The sequence below is a fragment of the Callithrix jacchus genome, chromosome 15, assembly GCF_049354715.1.
Source record: "Callithrix jacchus isolate 240 chromosome 15, calJac240_pri, whole genome shotgun sequence".
Taxonomy (NCBI): Eukaryota; Metazoa; Chordata; class Mammalia; order Primates; family Cebidae; genus Callithrix; species Callithrix jacchus.
Genome location: NC_133516.1, coordinates 35,036,940 through 35,052,532, shown reverse-complemented (window position 1 = coordinate 35,052,532; position 15,593 = coordinate 35,036,940). Strand labels below are relative to the sequence as shown.

The 15,593-nt window shown below is 60.0% G+C and overlaps 1 protein-coding gene across 21 annotated transcripts in view; it reads right to left on the bottom strand.

Annotated features, from left to right (window-relative positions):
• Positions 1–15,593, bottom strand: part of STAB1 (stabilin 1) — a 29,592-nt gene that overhangs the window by 3,451 nt on the left and 10,548 nt on the right. For 6 of the 21 annotated variants that reach the window (XM_078351088.1, XM_035275742.3, XM_078351083.1 and 3 more), the window contains 41 exons: positions 15,292–15,405; positions 15,140–15,193; positions 14,838–14,918; positions 14,245–14,403; positions 13,313–13,375; positions 12,964–13,059; positions 12,633–12,719; positions 11,661–11,772; positions 11,030–11,216; positions 10,825–10,918; positions 10,554–10,712; positions 9,157–9,252; positions 8,459–8,554; positions 8,249–8,296; positions 8,005–8,135; positions 7,726–7,837; positions 7,221–7,298; positions 7,033–7,131; positions 6,801–6,899; positions 6,520–6,651; positions 6,191–6,319; positions 5,977–6,033; positions 5,527–5,610; positions 4,802–4,997; positions 4,591–4,686; positions 4,457–4,502; positions 4,279–4,355; positions 3,940–4,065; positions 3,658–3,731; positions 3,434–3,508; positions 3,063–3,185; positions 2,706–2,753; positions 2,454–2,531; positions 2,192–2,338; positions 1,690–1,851; positions 1,530–1,589; positions 954–1,130; positions 786–872; positions 528–677; positions 379–435; positions 62–266 (listed from right to left, as the gene is read on the bottom strand). In XM_078351088.1, coding sequence (XP_078207214.1) covers positions 62–266; positions 379–435; positions 528–677; positions 786–872; positions 954–1,130; positions 1,530–1,589; positions 1,690–1,851; positions 2,192–2,338; positions 2,454–2,531; positions 2,706–2,753; positions 3,063–3,185; positions 3,434–3,508; positions 3,658–3,731; positions 3,940–4,065; positions 4,279–4,355; positions 4,457–4,502; positions 4,591–4,686; positions 4,802–4,997; positions 5,527–5,610; positions 5,977–6,033; positions 6,191–6,319; positions 6,520–6,651; positions 6,801–6,899; positions 7,033–7,131; positions 7,221–7,298; positions 7,726–7,837; positions 8,005–8,135; positions 8,249–8,296; positions 8,459–8,554; positions 9,157–9,252; positions 10,554–10,712; positions 10,825–10,918; positions 11,030–11,216; positions 11,661–11,772; positions 12,633–12,719; positions 12,964–13,059; positions 13,313–13,375; positions 14,245–14,403; positions 14,838–14,918; positions 15,140–15,193; positions 15,292–15,405 — 4,351 coding nt within the window. The remainder of the gene's footprint in view (positions 1–61; positions 267–378; positions 436–527; positions 678–785; positions 873–953; positions 1,131–1,529; positions 1,590–1,689; positions 1,852–2,191; positions 2,339–2,453; positions 2,532–2,705; positions 2,754–3,062; positions 3,186–3,433; positions 3,509–3,657; positions 3,732–3,939; positions 4,066–4,278; positions 4,356–4,456; positions 4,503–4,590; positions 4,687–4,801; positions 4,998–5,526; positions 5,611–5,976; positions 6,034–6,190; positions 6,320–6,519; positions 6,652–6,800; positions 6,900–7,032; positions 7,132–7,220; positions 7,299–7,725; positions 7,838–8,004; positions 8,136–8,248; positions 8,297–8,458; positions 8,555–9,156; positions 9,253–10,553; positions 10,713–10,824; positions 10,919–11,029; positions 11,217–11,660; positions 11,773–12,632; positions 12,720–12,963; positions 13,060–13,312; positions 13,376–14,244; positions 14,404–14,837; positions 14,919–15,139; positions 15,194–15,291; positions 15,406–15,593) is intronic. The other 15 variants (XM_078351082.1, XM_035275744.3, XM_078351091.1 and 12 more) reach the window with 5 other exon arrangements.

The window sequence follows — 15,593 nt, the reverse complement described above, 5'->3', positions numbered from 1 at the left end:
GAGCTGTGCTTTGGCTCTCTTGGGGAATAGAGGTGCAGGTCAACAGTGTCTCAGGGCTCACCTTGGCACTCACTGCCATAGTGACCAGGGCAGCAGCTGGGTTTCCAGATGGTGGTGACACAATTGCGGCGGCAGCCCCTGTCCAGGCTGTGGGGCTGATCCCAAAGCTTGTGGTGGAGCCAGATGCTGCGGCGTAGTCCCAAAGGGTGCAGCGAATGGAGCATCCAGAACTTCGAGGATAAGTGCCAGCAGGCCTCAGGTCTGCCCTGGGCCGAAGGGTTGAGGCCGCAGTTTGGTGGTTCTGAGTTTGGTGGTCCTTGGGTTCTGCCCACCCCCAGTCCCTCCCTCACCCAGTTCCCTCAGCTCCCATCTCTCTACCTGTTCCTGTGACCCCTGAGGACAGGGTGGCTCCAGCCCGCAGATGCTGCAAGTGTTCTGGAAGGGAGGGAGGCCAAGACAGCAAAGTCAGGTGGATGGACACCACAGGCAGGGTGGCCTCCCACCCGTCTGCTCCTGGCCTCCCTCACCACTTTCAGGGCCCAGGTCTCAAAGCGGTCACAGCGAGCACCAAGGCCAGGTGGCTCCAGCAGCTGGTCGATGCCGTAGGCTAGGCCTCCCTCAAAGGGCAAGTGCCGCTGCACGATGCGGGCACCATCCTCCCCCACTGTGAGCTCACCCTGCATGGGGAGAATGTGAGGTACTCGAGGGTCACAGATCACTCCAGCCCCCACTGCCAGGGCCACTGCCTCCTACTACCCTCATCCAAGCCCTTTCCCCAGACTCACGGGCCGCATTCGGCTGCAGGAGAAAGAGATGGGGGTCCCATGCATAGTTCGAAGTGGGCCCATATTGGGCAGGTCAGATGCCAAGGCCTAGCAGGTGGAGTCATGGTTGGAGGCGGAGAGACAGGCTGAGCTACAGACAGCGAGACCAAGGCTGGGGGCTGCACCCACCTCGACACTGCGGATTATATGGCCCCGAAGGATGGCTGCTAGCTTGTCACGGTGGTCCTCATGGTACAGCCAGGCCTGGCGTTCCAGAGGCAGGGCTTGCAAGGCGGCATCTGTGGGCCACAGCATTGTGAAGGGCCTATGGGATGGGTCTCGAAGCAGGGGCAGGAGGCCAGCCATCTGGTGGGATGCAGCAAAGATGCGGCAGTTGCAGCCCAGTCAGAGACTAGTGAGCCAAGGCAGCGGGCTGTGCCACAGAGCAGGAAGGGGCTCCAGAGGCACCCACACTCATCTGCAGCCGTCCCAGGCAGGCATGAGCATGCACACATCTCAGCCGTGCACACTGCTATCAGAAATGCAGTCACACACTTGGCACACCCCTGTGCTCACCCTGGGGGGCTCATGCACACAGATGTGGCCTGTACACACATGAGTTGATACAGGCTCACACAGGACAGTCTGGCCACAGGCAGTGTGAAGCAACTGCAGTGGCTGCCCCTGGCCGGGCTTTGGAGCACAGCACACACACGTACAAGGGCACATGTGCACATATGCTCACGACGACAGGCCCACCAGTACCTTCAGGAGGCTACTGACGATCTTGTAACCAAAGCTCTGGGCAGCGGCAGTGACGTTTCTCTGGGGAAAGGCACTGATAAACAGCTAGGCCAGGCAGGAAGGGAGGATCCTAGGCCCCCAGCTGCCTGCCTTCCAGCTCCTAGGCCTGTGCCTGTCATACCCTCAGGACTGGGGTATCACCCGACTCCCAGTGCAGGGCCTCAGGGGGCAGCAGGACACGGTCAATGAAGTGCAGGATGCCGTTCACCGCCTCATGGTCACTGCTCACCACGCGCGCGAAGTCATTGAGGTATATGCTGCCCTGGGGACCGGCACGGGGCTGCTGAAGCCAATGGGTGGGGTGCTCAAAAGCTGCCAGGGGCCTGAGGTGGGGCGGAGCCTGGGTTGGGCGAGTCTTAGGGTGCAGGCAGTCCCGGGTTCGAGACCAGGACTGCAGGTGGGCGGGATCCAGGGCGGAGTCAGGGCAGGGGGTGGGGCTCTGTCCTCAGAAGCACCCGAGGGCTCTGGGCTGGACAGGCCCACGGCAGTGGGTGAGGCACAGATCGTGCGTGGGGTCCCAGCCTGAACTCAGCTCCCTTTCCCGGAGGTGCCCCCTAGCTGGGGGAGGTGAGGGTCTGGACCTTGGGTGGGGGCGGGTAGAGCGGGGCGGGGCGGGGGCTCACCTCCCTCTCGCTGAAGCGCAGTGGGTGCCCCGAGAGCGTCGTGGCATACCCCTGCTCCAGGAGGTCCTCGCTCCGCAGCCGCCGGCAGCCAATCACGTGGTAGCGAAACACCAGCTGGCGATGCACGCGAATCCGGGCCAGCTCATCCTGGAGCAGAGTCGCGAGGGGAGTGGGCAGTCCTTGACTGCCCCCCTCCGCCGCCTATGCAGGGCTGCCACTGGAGCGCCCAGCCCTGCCCAGCCTGGCTCTGGGGGCTGCGTACCTGCGACAGATTGCTCATTAGATAGGCGTGCGGCACGAAGATGGTGAAAGGCCCATCGCCCTTGAGCTCCTTGTATTCCTGCGGGAGGGGATAATGGCATGAATGGAAGGGGAGCAGCCTGAGGCCTCCATGGATCTCCTGGGGAGGACTTGAACTCAGAGAGCAAACCGGCCAACCCCCTGACAAGATGGGAACAGAAGCCCAAAGAGGGGTGGGACTTGTAGGTCACAGAGGCCCAGGCTGGCCACTCACCAGGAGGTGGAGGCTGAAGAAAGAGGCATGCTTATCCTTCTGGAGCTCCTGGAGGGGGCGAGGGTCAGCTCAGATTTGGGGCGGCCCCCATTCAGGGCCTGGTGCCTGTCCCAGCACCTGCGGCCCAAGGTCTAGCCAAGGCAGATATGAGGAAAGGAAAGCCGGGGGGTCTGAATTGGGGTCAGGGCTAGTTTCATGGGTCATAGCTGGGGTCAGGCCCAGGTAGAGTCAGGGGTCAGGCTCAGGGTCATGGTCAGGGTCAGGATCAGGATCAGGATCAGGTCTTTGCCAAGACCATGGGTCAGGCCCATGGGGCAGAGCCAAGACCAGATCGGGGTCTGACTTGGGCATCATTACCAGGCCAACTCGGGTACGGCAGGTGAGGCCATCCCCAACGGTGTGAGTTGTGTCACAGGTACAGGTCCTCTGGCCATCCCCTGTGCTTTTGCACGTGGCATAAGGGCTGCAGCCTCCATTGTTCTGAGGCAGGGACAGGAGAGGAAGGTATCAGTGGCTTCCAGGACTTCTCTATCCCACCCAGCCCTGTGAAAGAGGCAGGAAGACCCCTTCGCAGCCCCCCACATCCTCTTTCCCACTGATCAAACTCAAGCTTGAGGGGAGGATGGCCCACCCTGCAGAAGCTCTTAGGACCCTGCTGGAAGTAAGGCAGGCTGGTTCCTGCCTCAGTCCTCTCTCCCTGTGAAGGAGGACAGGACTAGGGGCCCAACCTTAGAGCAGGGGTCCAGGAGGTCGCAGGTCTGGATGCCATCCCCACTGTAGCCCTCAAGGCAGCTGCAGGAGACCTGTCCCCAGTTTCAATCAGTCGGGCTGCTGGGAGCCAACAGCTGTCCAGCACCCCGGGTAAAAGGGTCACCCCCAGGCCTGCCCTGAAGGGAGGCCCCACCCTGTGAGGGTATGGCATGGCCCTCATATCCACCCTTGCCATGCTGACCTGCTGGGGGCCCGTGGGGATGCACTCCGCGTGAATGTGGCAGCCCCCGTGGTGGATGAGACAGCTGTTAATTTCTGAGGGAAGAGACACTGGGATGGGGGTGGCCCTTAGTAGCAGCCCCCCCTTCATCTGTCCTCTGTACCTTCAGGTCCCACCCCTCCTCTCTCAGCACCCCCAGTCCCCAAATGTCCCCATGCTCCTCAGCCCTTCCTAGTCTGACTGAGATCACTGAAACCAGACCCCTAGCCCCACATACAACCCAGGTTGGGGGTCCAGTCTCACCCTGGCACAGCTCCCCATCACCCGCGTAGCCATCCTGGCAGGTGCATGTCCGCTGCCCAGGTGCCACCTTGGTACAGTTGGCATGGGGGGAGCAGCCCCCATGGCCATGGGCACAGGGGTCCACCTCTAGAGGAGATGGTCCCAGAGAGTCGTAAGGAGCAGGCACGGGCCATGGGGGGACAGGAGAGGAGGGCGTGAGAGAAAGGAAAAAGTCAGAGAGAAGGGTGAGGCCCGAGATGGGACAGCAAGAACAACTGGGCCTAGAGGGAGTGAAGGGGCTCTGTGGGGACAGCCACCCCAAAACTTCAGGAAGGGCCCCGGGTATCCATGTGGCTGGACCTGAGCAGAAGATGCCACTGCCAGAGTATCCTGCGGCGCAGGCACAGATGGGGGCTCCGGCTGAGTCCTGCACGCAGCTGGGAGGGGTGGCAGCAGCTCAGCCCATGCCTGTCCAGCCGTGCCTTGACCCCCAGGGCCCCCGCCACTCGCCCACCTGCCCCAGACTGGGCCCACTCACTTGGCATTGGGGTCGCACTTCCTAGGGCACTGAGGGCCGGTGATTTCTGGGGGGCAGGAAGATGACTGGTCATTCGGACCCAGGAACTGCCTCCTCAGTAGCCACCTGCCCCCTCCCCATGGGGACCCACTCACTCTGGTCACAGCGGAGGCCCTGCCAGCCCACATTACAGACACAGCTTCCATCCCCTTGCAGCCCCTCCTGGCACAGCCCATGGGCACAGTCACACACTGCAATGGGATGGAGGAGGACAGGAGTTACCCAGTGCCTCTATCTTGTCCTGGCTTGGGTCTCTGGGCTGTTCTCTGCTGCCAGGAACCCACCCCCGCTCTTCCCTGTCCTCACCTCCGGTGCAGTTGGGTCCATAGCGGCCCAGCTCACACATCTCACAGGCTGTTCCGTGGAAGCCCTCGTGGCAGCGGCACTCCCCACTGCCCAGGAACCTGTCCTGGCACTGCCCGTGGCCTGAGCACACACCCCCCAGGCCCCCTGGGCATGGCTCACACAGCATGCCAAAGAAGCCAGGACAGCAGTCTGGCACCTGTTGGAGGGGGTATGGGAGAGAGGGTGAGAGAGGCCGAGTATGGATGTCAGGGGGAAGGGGAACGGGGGCATCTCAGGGCCACAGAGCCATGGAGCAAAGCCCCTTGGAACCCCAGACCCAGAGATGAGCAGGTCAGAGCCAAGAAAGACACAGAGATGCCTCCTAAAACCCGCCCTCTGGCAAGGTGGGAAAACTGAGGCTCAAGTAGGGAAGGGCTGCACCCAGATCCCACAGTGAGGGGCTGAGCAGGCCCAGTTGCTGCCCCTGGGCTTTGGCTGATGGAGCCAGCTCCAGACTGCCTTTTCTTCCTCTCACTGTCTCCGCTCCCTGGGGGAGCAGATACAGGGACAAACACTTGCCCTCTGTCTTCAAACCTCTCTCCCCTCTCCTTTGTCTGGGTTCTGGCCTCAACCTAGTCCCAGGCCAGCCTCTGCCCTTAAGATCCCAACTGGGCTCCTCCCTGATCCTCCCTGACTCCCACCTCCCTCTCTCTGGACAGGCTTGGGGTGGGGGCTTCAGGACAAACCTGGATCTTCTTGGCACATGTGTAAGAGCAGCCCCGGGCAAAAGAGAAGCCAGATCGGTAGACACAGCTTTTCCTGGGTGTGTCCTGGAAATGGTGACAGTCAGGAGGGGTCAGCCAGCGGCTTGGGCAGGGGCAGGGCAGTGAACAGGGAGACAGACAGAGGAACTGCAGGTATCAGGCAGATGAGCAGAACAGCAGAAGTGTCAGGGAGGGACCAAGACAGACTGTCTGATGGGAGAGGGCAGACAGAATCCAAGCTGCAAGTCTGAGGGAGTCTTCTAAGAAGAGCAGACCAGCCCTCCGGGCCTCTATGGGGACATCTGCCACCCAGTTCCCTGTGTCTGGATGCCTGGGCCAAGCAGAGCTGGGCTGGAAGGTAAGGGGATTGGGCACCCTGGCAGAAGTGAGGGCAGGCAGCACAGGGACAGAGCTGCACTAAGCCAGCCTCACCTGCAGCTGGTAGCCCTGAGTGCAGCGGAATTTCCTGGTGCAGTTTACGCATTTCTCCTAGGCAAAAATGGGTTGGGCATCAGGCAGTCCTGGGCTGGACCCCTGCCCTTCCTCCAGGACACCCTGACCATGTGCTCCTCCAGTCAGGCCAGCCAGCAGCTCCCCGCTCTGAACTCCCCTGCCAGCCCTCCCCTGGCCCCACCCAGCCTCTCACCCGCAGGGCCTCAGCGTGGCTATGCAGGCAGCGGCTTGAGCCCACTGTCAGGACCCCAGACAGGCCAATCAGTGAGCGGCCAGGGGCCTCCAGCATGGGGCCTTCCAGCGGTACATGGTTTACCTCAGGCTGGGGAGAGAGATGGAAGCTGAATCCACCCTCCCACCACCCTCACCAGGCAGGGCTTAAGGTCAGGCGGTTCTCCAGGGCGGGGTGGCTCCCCGGAGCAGAGATTAGAGGCTCCCAGCCGAGGAAACTCCAAAGGGAAGGAAGAGATCTTCAGGAGTAGGAGCCCAGGCTAGGGTCTCCCTGCTCCCTGCCCCACAAACCTGGCCACTGTGGTTGTAGAAGACAATCCAATGGGCAGGGCCCAGGAGGGAGTTGCGGTGTCCACCCTTCCCCAGGGCTTCCATGGAGAGGGCCTCCCCCAGGATCACGTGGTGCCGCACTGTGTCTGCATCCTGGGAGGGAAAGAGAAAGCTCAGGGGACTCCAGGATAACCAAGTGCCCTGGACAGACCACCACACCCACTGTGTCCCTTCGTGGTGGGATGGGAGGCTTGCCCTCTGTGCCTTTGCCCCCTGCCATTGCCCCATCTCCATGGCCTCACCAGGCGGCTGCTGTTGCCCTGGGCCTCCAAGGAGTGGTTGGTGGGCACAAAGATGGTGTAGGCAGTGGCAGCCTCAATCTGAGGAACCAACCTATGATGCTAGGGATGGGGTAGAGGTCAGAGATGGGCATATTAGTTGTCAGTCTTGACACTGGGAGCCAGCCAGCTCCCTCTGGACCTGGGGCACAGTGCCCTGTGAGCAGGCATGTCCCCCCTTGCCAGCCTTCCTTACCTGCAACAAGTCCCGGAAGAGGCTGAAGGCAGGCACCAAGCCCAGCTGCTGCAGCAAGCCCTGCACACCAGGCACATCCCCTCGAGGGGGCAGTAAGATCTGGTACGGAGCACAGGGGCCTGGTCAGCATGCCACTGCTTCACGGCCTGCCTGCAAGGTTCCCTGTGCACACCCTCCTCCAGCCATACCTGGCTGATGATGTGTAGGACACCATTGGTGGCAAGGAGGTCAGCCACGTCCACGCTGGCATTCTGCACCCAGACCCTCTGGAAGGCAGCAGCAGAGCTCAGCCACAGGTGGGCACAGATAGACCCTTAAAGGTGGGGCAGCCCCAACAGAAAGCCTGCCAGGCACACAGGCACCCACAGGTGGTCCCCACGGTGGCCCAGGGGCTGGGTCCTGCACAGAAGCTCCTCCCAGGAACCGACTCTGATCCCTAGTCAGCTAAGCACACAGACTCCACAGGGCATGCATGGGCAGCTCAGATGGACAGATGGCCCCCAGCAGCCGGTCACTCTCGGCCCAGAGACTCCACGTCCATCAGCAATGTGTCCTTAGCACGTCCTCTGAGCCCAGCTCTGGGAAGGGCGAGGGGACCCCAATCTCATATCTGATGTGGGAGAGCCTGCAGCCACTGGGGCTCCCTCCCATGCACCACCTGGTCCCCTTCGTGGCCCAGAGTTCACCACATACCCCACTAATGTTGTGAATCTCCCAGTGTGTGCTGGGGTCCAGGGTGGCCACTTCCTGCCCATGCAGCTGGGCTAGCTCCTTCTCGAAGAAGGCACCCTGGAGAAAATGGGCCCTGATGGGGCAGTTTGGGAGGGTCATGGAATCAGTTAGTGTAAGTTATGGAGACCTTTGGTACTGGGCCAACCCCAATGGGTAAGCGCCTGCCAGGCTGAGGACTTGCTGGGGCGGGGCGGGGTCCTGCAGGAAGCCCCTCCTGCAGCTTGGCAATGGTGGTCTCACCTGACTAGATTCGGCAGCATCCGTGGCTGCAGCCAGAAAGCTTGGTCCTCGGGGCTCAGCCGACGGATGGCAGCCTCAGAGGGCACCAGGGCTGTGACTTGGTGGTCAGCAGGAAGCGTGATGCCGGTGCTCTGCACGCACACAGGGAGCAGGGCGGGAGTGATGAAGGCAGCTGCCATCTTCAGATTACTGCTCTAGGCTCCTGGATTTGAGCCCCCAGCCCCAGAATTCTGCCCTGTCCTACCTTGAACCACTCATAGAAGACAGAGAAATGGGCATTTGCCTCCAACTCCTAAGGGAAGGGAAAAGGCTGAGGTCACAGACCAAAGGCAAATTCAAGCCCCTTCCCTACCATGGGTCCTGATTAGCGCCGCTTTCCCACCTGAGGTGCTGGAGAGGGCTCCTCCCCAGCCAAGCACAGGGAAGACAGAAAATGAGCCTGAGCACCTCTTACCTGGAAGATGTCTCCGTAACAGCTGAGGCCATCACCCCCAAAGCCAGGGGGGCACGTGCAGACCCGCTGACCTCCCCCCACTGCCCGGCAGGTGGCCTATGGTGGGAGTGAAAAAGGGCCTCCATTCAGACCCAGACGGCAGCTGGGTCCCTCCCTCCCCCAGCTGTCCAGCCACCCAGCCCCAGCCCCAGCCCCAGCCCTTGCTCTGCAGCCACTTGGTCTGTGTTGGTGGCGCTCCTTCGGTGTGCCTAGCCCTCCCACCCAGGATCACTGGGCATCTGACATGAGCATTACCCATACCAGGTGAGTGCTGGGGAGCCCAGGGCTGTGGGGGCACCCAAGAGGCTCTGCACTCTCAGGAGCTGAAGCTGAGAGCAGGAGGAGCTAGCCAGGCCCAGGTGTGGCTCGGCTTGCAGAGGCAGGGGTGTGGTGGGGTGGAGCAAGGACAGGGGACAGCGAGGAGTTCAGCACAGCCAAGGACTGTGGAACAGGCGCAGGAGTGGAACAGAGAGGGAAGGCTGGGCAGGGGCGGGGCCTTAGTAAGGAGGGTGAAGGGGAAGAGGAGTGACATGGTTGAAGTTTAGAAAGCTCTTCCTCCTGACAGGATAGACACACCCAAAGATGGGCAGGGAGGGAAAGCCGTAGCCCAGGCCCACCCAGAAAGCCTCCCCAGGGCTCTGAGCCTTGCACCCCCTTACCAGGCCGTGGCAGCCGCCATTGCCTGCCCGGCAGGGGTCGATGGGACTGCACTGGTAGCCATCCCCCGCAAAGTCTGGCTTGCAGGTGCATCGGCTCTAGAGAGGTTGGGAACAGACAGCCTGGTCTCATGATGAGCATTCGACTCTTCCTTCCTCCATTACTTGGCTCTCGCTGGGCACTGCCCCTGGGGAGGCCTGCCCAGACCCCCGAGGAACTTCTCCCAGCCCTACTCTCGGAGATCTGTGCTCTAGATGGGGAGACAGAGGCCCTAAGGGGAGACTGGCTCTCAGGATGAGTCCGCAGAGGTGAGAGCATTGGCAGAGAAGCATCCATGGCAACTTGTTGCCCCTATACTTTGAGCTTGCGGCTCTGTTAGAGTCATTGAGGCCAGCAGCTAACTTGTGGCAAGTGGGCAGGTATCTGTCAAGGCCAGTCCAGGAGAGTGGCTCAGATCCTACCTCCACCCCTGCCACCCTGTTCAGCTGCTCTTGTCCCTCCCACCAAATGCCAGTGCCCCTGGGCCTGCATACACTGCAGGTGAGTGACCAGAGAGACCCCTCAGCTCTCAGGTGCCCTAGTTTGCACATTGGGGGCATCTCACTGGCGCATTCAGTACCTCCATTCTGAATCGTAAGGCCCTTATGGGGTTTGGAGCTTCAGCTCTTACATCTGTCAGTACTTACTGCTAAGGCTCCATGTGCTGGCACCTAGAGGCCATCTTGGAGTTGGGAGGACAGGGAGGCCCATAGGCCTGGCCATGCTAAGGCTGACCCTGACCTGCCAGGCCTGGGTCAAATGCGGAGGCTGACCCTGACCTGCCAGGCCTGGGTCAAATGCGGAGGCTGACCCTGACCTGCCAGGCCTGGGTCAAATGCGGAGGCTGACCCTGACCAGCCAGGCCTGGGTCAAATGCGGAGGCTGACCCTGACCAGCCAGGCCTGGCCTCCCAACTGACTCATTAGACAGTCTTCAATGCCTGTTCAAATGCAGACTCACCAGTCCTGAAATGCTCTGCATGGAAGGCTCCAGGTTCTGAGTTCCTGTAACTAGACTCAGACACTGCAAAGCTCCAGGGCTGGATTTTCATGAGGCTAAGGTTTCAGGGAGGTCACTCCCATGGGCAGGGAGCTTTTCCTGCTTTGCTCAGTATTGCATTCCCTGCATCTAGAATAGGGGCTAGAACGGGCCACTTGCCTGATAACACCTGGGAAAGCAATGAGTGGGTGGAGGAAGAAGCAAATCCCAGCTGTACTACTCAGCATGTCAGCACTGGGTTCTCATCTGCACCTGAAGTTCCAGACCCTGAGCACCTGATTCTGCGTTCCAGGAGTCAGATGGGGCAGGGAGAGACTTCCCCCAGAACCAAGGCCCCCACCCCTTCTCTGCTGCACCTCACCTGCCCAGGGCCCACATAGCTGCAGAGGGCGTCAGCGTGGCAGCCACCTCTCGTGTCCAGCTCGCACTCGTTGATAGCCACACAGACGTGGCCATCCCCACTCCAGCCTTTGTGGCATGTGCAGTTGTGGGTGCCCCGGGCCCCAGGGACACACTCAGCCTATGAGAGCCAAGGATAAATAACTCAGAGACAAGGGTTGTAGCCAGAGGGCCAGGGCGTCCCACCTCCTGCCTCTGGGTCAGAACTTCAGGGAAGGAGCAAGGGGACTGACATTCTCTGAGCAGCCGCCACGGTCCGGGTGGGAGCAGGGGTTGCTGGGTGTGCAGGAGAAGCCATTGCCCTCAAAGCCATCAAGACAGCGACATCTGGGGGTGGACGAAGGAGGGGCCTCCAGTGAGCCTCAGGAGGAGGCTAGAGGCTGCACAGACAGATGTGAAAGGTCACAGGTGGGGCAGAGAGAAGGTGTGAGTCCTCACCTGGCAAAGCCCCCCTGGGTGACACAGTGGGCATGCAGGTGGCAGTGTACGGCCATCTCTATGGGCCCACAGAAACTCGCAGTCTCATTGCAGAAGTGGCCACTGAAGCCAGGGGCACATGTGCCCTGCTGGCACACCCCCCCACTGCCTGGACGGTTGTCGCAGAGACCATGGACACAGCCGCAGTCTGTAGGTAGGAGATGGGAGCAGGGAAGCTGAGGAGCAAGAGGCAGCGCTGGCTGGATGGGCTTTGGGGATACAGGGAGTAGGGCAGCCAATACAGATTGGACTTCAGGGTCAAAAAATCAGAGGTTTTCTCAGACTCAATAGGCAGATGAAATGTGAGGGGGGCATTCTGAGTTTTCAGTCACCCCATTCTAGTTGCCTGGGTCCCAGCACCACCATCAGGAGGTTCTTCGGTGTGTCTGACCTAAGTCCCACATGCTTTAAATCAAGCCACAGTTCCCTTCCTGGAATGGGTGAAGGGGAGAGTATCTCCTGTTCTCAAATCTTTCTCTATTCCCTCTGGCCTTCATTCCTCCTCCTGGGGCCTCTTTTCCCTTCTTGAGAGCCCCATTTTCAAGCAGACGTTTTTTCTCCCTAGGAGGTGGCCTGGGCTAGGACAACCCACCTTCCTGGCACCGATCTCCATGCTTGTTTGGGTTGGAGCAGATGTGGCAGGCAATGCCCTTATAGTCTTGGAAGCAGAGGCAGGCCCCGTTGCCCTGGATCCCATCACTGCACTAGAGAATGAGCAGGAGGCAGGATTAGTCATGGGGAAGGGACTCTCCACATCCCCTCTCCCAACACTCCCTCGTTTCATGAGCTGGCTCTGACGCTCCCCATGAGAACTCATCCTGGAAGGGCTCTTCAAAATCACTGATGCCGCCAAAGACCCAGCCCCTAAAAGGCACCTGGCCCTGGAGGCTTTATGAGTGACATTTGCTCAATCCAGAAACACATAACTCCTGTGTTCTTCTACAGCCAGGTGCTAAAGTAACCCTGATATTTCAAAGCAGTAAAAACAGAACACAAAAGAAAACTACTGCCAAGTAGCTTTTTGGAAATAAATGCCAAAAAATTATCTAATTATTATTATTGTTATTATTACTTGAGATGGAATCTCACTCTGTCGCCCAGGATGGAGTATAGTGGGGTAATCTCAGCTCACTGCAACCTCCACCTCCTGGCTTCAAGTGAGTCTCCTGCATCAGCCTCCCAAGTAGCTGTGTCATGACACCAGGCTATGTTAGTAGAGATAGGGTTTTGCCATGTTGGCCGGGCTGGTCTTGAACTCCTGACCTCAAGTGATCCACCCACCTTGGCCTCTCAAAGTTCTGAGATTACAAGGGTGAGCCTCTCTAATTATTATTATTATTATTATTATTTTAGTTTTTCTTTTCTGCCCATGTTTCAGAGGAGCCTCTTTAATTATTTTTAATTGAAATAGAAATAATTTGATTCAACTTTCCATTGCCTAGATGTGAGGACCCCAAGGCCAGAGCATGGCAGGCTTGACCCAGACACACAGCCAGTCACTGCCCAACTTGTGAAGGAGTCCCTGCCTTCCCCATTCCTCACCCCAGGAGAGGATGGGACTCACATTGCCCTTGCCGTAGCAGGGGCTGGAGAAGCCCCCAGGACACTGTGTGCAGTCAGGCCCGAAGAAACCTTTGCAGCAGCCTTGTTTCTGGAAGAGACAGCAGGTCCAAGAGGCCATCTGGGGCCATGCCCTCCCTGCCCAGGCTGCCTCTGCTCCCTGGCCCCATCTCCGGAGCGAGGGAGTGGATGAGGTTTCTCTGGGCCCCCCTTTTCCACTGTTAGGCTGCAGTGCATCCTCTGAGGAAGCCACCCATCCAGCCCCAGCTTGGGGGCCCCTGAGGAGCAGCAGGTGCCAAGGTGCCCATGGAGTGGGTACCCGGGCCCAGGCTCACCATGACGGTTTGGTTGCAGTAGCTGGCACAGCCCTTCTTTAGCACATTGAGCCCAGTTGGGTCATGGATGTAGACACACTCCTTGGGTAAGATGTCCTGGGTGGGCCGTGCAAAGCCAGTCAGCAGCTGTGGGTCCTGGGCCAGCCCCTTTGCTAGGCAGCCCTGGTCAAGGGTCCTCTGCTCCCTGGGTCCAGAACTCCCATGTAGTCCAGTGGGACTGGGCAGTACTGAGCCTCCAGATCTGGTCTCGTCCCCCAGCCTCTGCTTCTCTGACCCACCCCCTTGACCCAGGGCAGAACCCTCGACAGGCAGTCAGGAGGCCCTGAAGGCTGGGCCAAGGGGTGCTCACCAGCTTCACACTGTTGAGGGGGCATGTGCTGGTGTTCAGGGCTTGGCAGTCCACACAGGAGCCCTGGGCAGGGCAGGGGCAGGATGGGGAGAGGGGTTAGTCATTATTTATTTGGCAAACCCAGAGAAAGGAACATTGAATGGGAATTAGGGGATGAGAAGAGTAAACCACAGGAATCCTAGGGCTGGTGTTTCAGGCAAGGGAGAGCAGGGGCAGGGGAGAGCAGGGGAGAGCGGGGGAGAGCAGGGGCAGGGGAGAGCGGGGGAGAGCAGGGGAGAGCCGGGGAGAGCAGGGGCAGGGGAGAGCAGGGTCAGGGCCCTGAGCTGGGGAGAGCTAGAGTCTCTGGAAAACAACAGAGAGACCAGAGGCAGGCACAGAGCGAGTGAAAGGGAACGGAGCGGTGGAAGATGCAAGAGTTATCTCAGGCTGGGCACCATGGCTCACGCCTGTAATCCCAGCACTTTGGGAGGCCAAGGTAGGCAGATCACCTGAGGTCAAGAGTTTGAGACCAGCCTGCCAACATGGTGAAACCGCGTCTCTATTAAAAATACAAAAATTAGCCAGGTGTGGTGGTAGATGCTGTAGTCCCAGCTACTCAGGAGGCTGAGGCAGGAGAATCACTTGAACCCAGGATTCTGAGATCAAAGTGAGTTGGGATCTTGCTACTGCACTCCAGCCTGGGCAACAGAGCAAGACCCTGCCTCAAAAAAAGAAAATTATCTCAAATGTGGAATCATAGTCCCGGTGTGGGTGAGTGTGAGTGTGTGGGAAGCACAGGTGGGCCCCTGGGAGTCTGCCGGCAGTGTCTCAGAACCGGCGTTAGCCCAGCCCTGACTTGGAGCCTCTCCCTCAGAAGAGGATCAGTTGCTGCAGCGCTGGGCAGGGTGGGAGGGGTTAGGGAGCAGGGTCCTGGCTGTGCAGGTGAGGCTCACCACCACAATCTTGTGCTGCTCCTCGCTGCAGTGCTTGGGCAGGATGGGCAGGATGGTTGGGGGCAGCAGGATGCCGTCTAGCATGTGGATCACACCATTGGAGGCCAGCAGGTCCACCCTCTGCAGCGGGACCCCCTCAGGTCCCAGCAGGATGCGCCCCTGTGGCAGAGACCCATGGTGCCAACCCCCAGCCCACCTGCCCTCAGCCGGGTGGGGCTGCCCACCTCCACCCCTGCAGCCCAGTTAGACCAGGCAGCTCAGTGAGATGCTGAAGGCCCCGCCTGCTGTGCCAGCCACAGCTCTGGCTCAGCTCTGGCCAACGACTCCTCCAGCCTCGAGACCCTTACCTACATGGCTTCTGCCACAGGGGGCCTTACCGTGTGTCCCATGCTCCTCTTTGGAGTCCTCCCCCTTAACCCCCATTGGGCCGCAGCAGAGGAATTTGATCTCTGCCTCCTTCCTTCCCCATGACCCCACCAGGGCCTAGCACTGTCCTGCCTACCACGGGGCTCGGAGCACACAGGGCTGAAAGGCCAAGTGGGCAGCTGGTCACCACCAGCTCCACCATCCATCCAGGTGTCCGTGAGCCTCACCTCCTCAGAGATGTTCACGGCCAGGACCTGGTTGGCCATGGTGAGGATCCGGCCCTTGGAGATGAGCTTCTCAATGGTCAGCTGGGGTGAGGGAGAGTGTGGCATTAGGCTGGCCTCTGGCCACACCTTGGGGCCATACCCGGTCCTGCCCAGGAAGCTCACAGCCACCCCCTTGGTCCCCAGGCTCTGCTCTGTGCTACAGCAGAACAGACAGGAAGGGGAGGGGAGGGGAGAGGAGGAGAGAAGAGATGCAGGCAGCCCCACTGGGTGCAAGCTGGGCGCCCCCCAGACAGGCCTTGCACCTGGCCGTGGTTGTAGACATGGTACCGCACCAACTCCTGCAGTTTGGAGAGACCCTGGCAGGGGAGAGAGGGTTTGGCTCCCAGAGGCCCTGTGGAGGGGTATGGAGGCCCTGGTGCCCCCATACCCGTAGCCCCTTCTCCACCGAGCTTACTGTTGTAAAGAGGTAGATCAGGCGGCCGTCACGCAAGCTGTCCACAGCCTCATTGCTTGGGGCAAAGACTGTGAAGGGCCCAGGTCCGTCCAGGATGGAGGGCAGCCCACAGTTCTGTGGAGGTGCAAGGGAGGCTCAGGGGGCTGCATTGCCAGCCTCCACCTCTGAGTCCTGCCCGGGCCCCGCCACCTTTGGCCTGCAGGAAACTCCCACTGAGTAAAGTGGGAGACATGGATAATGGGTCCATGTTACTGCAGAACCTCAGACTTGAGGATGGGACATGGGCAGAGGCCATGCTACTT